At 48.3% G+C, this 4207-nt stretch overlaps 1 protein-coding gene across 1 annotated transcript; it reads right to left on the bottom strand.

The window, feature by feature from the left end:
• Positions 1 to 2597: 2597 nt before the first annotated feature.
• On the bottom strand, positions 2598 to 3859 carry LOC121545511 (transcription factor HES-5-like). The gene is made up of 2 exons (XM_041856086.1): positions 3750 to 3859; positions 2598 to 3599 (listed from the first exon to the last, which is right to left on the bottom strand). The coding sequence occupies exons 1-2, from the start codon at positions 3813 to 3815 to the stop codon at positions 3159 to 3161; spliced, it is 507 nt and encodes a 168-aa protein (XP_041712020.1). The 5' UTR covers positions 3816 to 3859; the 3' UTR covers positions 2598 to 3158.
• Between the last annotated feature and the right edge of the window lie 348 nt (positions 3860 to 4207).

The raw sequence follows: 4207 nt of genomic DNA, 5'->3' as shown, positions 1-4207 counted from the left end.
GACGCACTGTCCCGGCTGTATGACACAGAGGAGAGGCCCAGAGACAACACCCCCATACTCCCGGCCTCCTGCATTGTGGCGCCGGTAGTATGGGCGATGGACGCGGATATAGAGCAGGCATTACGCACAGATCCATCTCCACCTCAGTGTCCAGCTGGGCTGCGGTACGTCCCTGCTCTTATCCATGATCGTCTGATCTACTGGGCACACACGTCACCCTCCTCTGGTCACCCAGGTATCAGTCGTACAGTGCGCTGCCTGACCGGAAATTACTGGTGGCCTACCTTGGCTAAGGACATGAGGGTGCACGTCTCCTCCTGCTCGGTATGCGCCCAGAGTAAGGCACCTAGGCACCTCCCAGCAGGTAAGTTACAACCTTTACCAGTTCCACAACGACCATGGCCTCACCTAAGTGTTGATTTTTTGACTGATCTTCCCCTCTCCCAAGGTAACACAACCATCCTGGTCGTTGTGGACCCCTTTTCCAAGTCCTGCCGCCTCCTTCCTCTGCCCGGTCTCCCCATGGCCCTGCAAACTGCGGAGGCCCTGTTTGCTCACGTCTTCCGGCACTACGGGGTACCAGAGGATATAGTGTCCGACCGAGATCCCCAGTTCACGTCCAAGGTCTGGAAGGCGTTCATGCAACGTCTGGGGGTCTCGGTCAGCCTGACCTCTGGGTTCCACCCCGAGAGTAATGGGCAGGTGGAATGGGTAAATCAGGACGTGGTTAGGTTCCTGGGGTCCTACTGCCAGGACCGGCCGGGGGAGAGGTCGGGGTTCTTGCCATGGGCAGAATATGCCCAGAACTCTCTCCGCCACTCCTCTACTAACCTAACGCCATTCCAATGTGTTTTAGGTTACCGACCGGTTCTGGCACCGTGGCACCAGAGCCAGACCAAGGCTCCTGCGGTGGATGACTGGTTTCTGCGTGCGGAGGAGACGTGGGACGCTGCCCACGTTCACCTCCAGTGCGCCATTCGTCGTCAGAAGGCCAACGCTGACCGCCTCCGAGGGATCGGGTCTGCCTCTCAACCCAGAATCTGTCCCTCCGCCTGCCCTGCCGGAAGCTGAGCCCGCGGTTTGTGGGGCCGTTCAAAGTCCTGAGGAGAATCAACGAGGTCACTTATAGGTTATTACTTCCCCCTGATTACCGTATTAACCCCTTGTTTCATGTGTCTCTCCTCAGACCGGTGGTGGTTGGTCCGCTCCAGGAGTCTGAGGTGCGGGAGGTTCCTCCACCTCCTCTGGACATCGAGGGGGCCCCGGTGTACTCTGTCTGTTCCATGCTGGATACCTCATGGAGTGGGAGGGGTACGGTCCGGAGGAACGGTGCTGGGTCCCGGTGAGGGATATCCTCGATCCCTCCCTGTTGCGGGATTTCCACGTCGCCATCCGGTTCGCCCTGCTCCACGTCCTCCTGGCCGTCCCCGAGGCCAGGGTCGGCGCGCTGCTGGAGCTGCGCGTAAAGGGGGTACTGTCACGACTTCCGCAGAGGCTGCCTCCCCTCCTTGTTCGGGCAGGCTTCGGCGTTCGTCGTCACCAGCTTACTAGCCAATGCCGCTCCATATATCATCATTCCATTTGTCTTGTCTTGTCAATTACACACACCTGGTTCTTATCCCCTCATTAGTCTGTGTATAAGTGTTCCCTCTGCCCCCCTTGTCCTTGTGGGTGATTGTTGTTTGTGAGAGTAGTGTTGCTCGGTGGAGCTACTCGCACTTTGTATTGCCGGGGTAGATATTTCCCCTGTGCCTGTATATTGTTGGAGTATCCTGTACCGTGTATTGCCAGGGTAGATCGTTTCCCCTGTGCCTGTTTTTGTGTGTCGCTATCCAGCGCCATTGTGTACGACGGAATAAACTCTGCTTTAGAGAGAATGAATGAGGTTGAAAAGTGGTAGAATTGCCCTTTAATGTGTAAACCCGTTTTTTTTTTCCATAATGTAAAACGTTCATACTTAACCCAATTCTCTTAGGGGGAAACTATTGCTAAAGTTATATGTGAATTTTCCAGAATTTGTTAATCAAATTTGACAAGACATTTCATACAGGGGGATCAAATGGTTAGAATATAATTCATGGACTGCAAGATCCACTACAATTTCATCAAAAAGAACAATCCTGGACAAAAGGTTATTATATATTAAAACATTATTGTAGTTTTAAAACTAGTAGCTGCAGCTGGTGTTGTGGTCTTTCTTCAGTGTCTGTGTGGCATATGTCTGGCCTCTCTTTAGAAGAATACAAAGTGGTAATATGGGCAGGCCATAGAGAGGTGCCTTGCCTTATGTTGGTGTGAGTGCCTGTGTTTCTGTGTGCCCTCTCACTGGGTGTCTGTGGTGGCAGGATTCAGGAGCTCAATGGGACAGCTGATTTAAACCTATACAGATAAGGGAAACTATTGCAAAAGTTATATGTGGATTTTCCTGAATTTGTTAATCAAATGGGAGAAGACATTTCATGGAGGAGGATTATATGAACTGGTTAGAACAGAATTGGTGGACTGCAAGATCCATTACAATTTGGTCCAAAAGAACAATCCTGGACAAAAGACAGGTTATTATATATAAAACAATTATTATAGTTTTATTGTCATACACATGTCATACATAGTTTAAGAGCTTCTTTAATGCATTATAAAACATCAGAACAATAACAACAGTGATATTACAAAGTATAACAACACACTAGTCCCTTTATAAAAGATACATCCATCCAAAACATAACATAACATATTAATAATAAAAGAGAAATATCCTCAAATAATTGCTGGTGAAAATACAGTAGCCTATTGTAGTTACTGTTACCTCTAGCATAACACATGAACTCCACTGGAGTAAGCAATAATTTCACAATAAATTCAAATTTCACAATAAAATATCATAACTCAATAATTAGCTATATTCTTCAATGCAAACGGAAAAAAAACTAATGTGATAAAACAAGTAAGAGAAATAACAATCTTCACAAAAAAGTCACTTAAAATATGCAAGAAATCAAATAATCTGCCACACATATCTGGCCATCAATGTGATGAGACAATAAGAGCTCAGTAAACCCACAATGGTGGAGGAGGTTGGAAATGCATATTTCCTACATAGTGAGGGACATACAGTCCAAAGTTTCCCTCAGATTTTACAGTGACTCCAGTAACTCTCTCTACCAGGGCCTCCAGACTGGACCTTTAACTCCTGTGTCCTGGAGCGTGGCGGTCGGACGGAAGATGGAGGAGACTGGGGAAGTGGAGCGGACCATCGGGCTGCTGCAGGATCTCTGGGCCTGGGAGGAGAGCTGCTGTTGGAGCCCCTGAAGAGGTCCAGCGGAGGTGGTGGTGGTGTCTCTCATGGGGCTTCCAGACAGGAACTGCAGAGACTCCCTCCAGCAATGTGAGTAACCCTCGCTGTAGTCCCTCTGAGATGGAGCCGGCTGCGGCTGCAGCTGTTGCCTCAGGAATCTCACGGTCATCTCCAGGATGTCGGCTTTCTCCAGCTTGGTGTTGGGGTCCTCTTTGTGGAACTCCTTCTCCAGGATGAGCTTGAGCTGCTCGATGCAGCCGTTAATGCGATCTCGACGCATCTTCTCCACGATGGGTTTCCTTATCTGAGGAGGCAGAGAACATTTGATTAGTCGACAGTTCTAATATATGACACCAAGAAATTCAGTCAAATACTTAAAAAAGCCACAATATACATGAAAATACACATTTTATACTTTATACACACTCATACATTGATTGAACCTAACACATACCTTAATGTATTTTTCTGCGAACTTCAGATGGTGGAAAGAGGATAAGTTAGTTAAGCAGGGAGCCATGTCTGTGTGAGAGAGTGACAGGTCTGTCGGCTACTTCTCCTGGGCTGCAGAGTGTGGTCTGGGCCCTCTGAGGGATCTCTCCCCCTTTTTATAGCAATGGATTAGCATGACAAAGCCATGTGGCCCTGGCCCAGCTGGGGTTCCCACACTACTGAGACCACAGGGCTGCCCATCGCAACAATAGGAGAAACATCAATAACCTGATGGGTAACGGGTAGTAGAGGCAATACAGGGATTTTTCCCAAGATAAGCAGCAACTATTGATTAATACATGAATACATTACACATGCAATTAACATTACAACATACTTATCAAATGAGAAAATAATGACAGGTAAAAACAGGTGAAACGCAGACACACTTCTGAAGGCAAGGGCCCTCTTCAAAGAGAG

The sequence above is a fragment of the Coregonus clupeaformis genome, chromosome 30 (assembly GCF_020615455.1).
Source record: "Coregonus clupeaformis isolate EN_2021a chromosome 30, ASM2061545v1, whole genome shotgun sequence".
Lineage (NCBI taxonomy): Eukaryota > Metazoa > Chordata > Actinopteri > Salmoniformes > Salmonidae > Coregonus > Coregonus clupeaformis.
The sequence above is the reverse complement of the archived record's forward strand: the minus strand, read 5'-3'. Positions and strand labels throughout refer to the sequence as shown.

Excerpts from the sequence above, each read along its gene's own strand:
- LOC121545511 (XM_041856086.1), bottom strand. The coding sequence starts at position 3,815 with ATGGCTCCCTGCTTAACTAACTTATCCTCTTTCCACCATCTGAAGTTC. Across the intron at positions 3,600-3,749 it reads TCGCAGAAAAATACATTAAG|ATAAGGAAACCCATCGTGGA; the intron begins GTATGTGTTAGG and ends CTGCCTCCTCAG.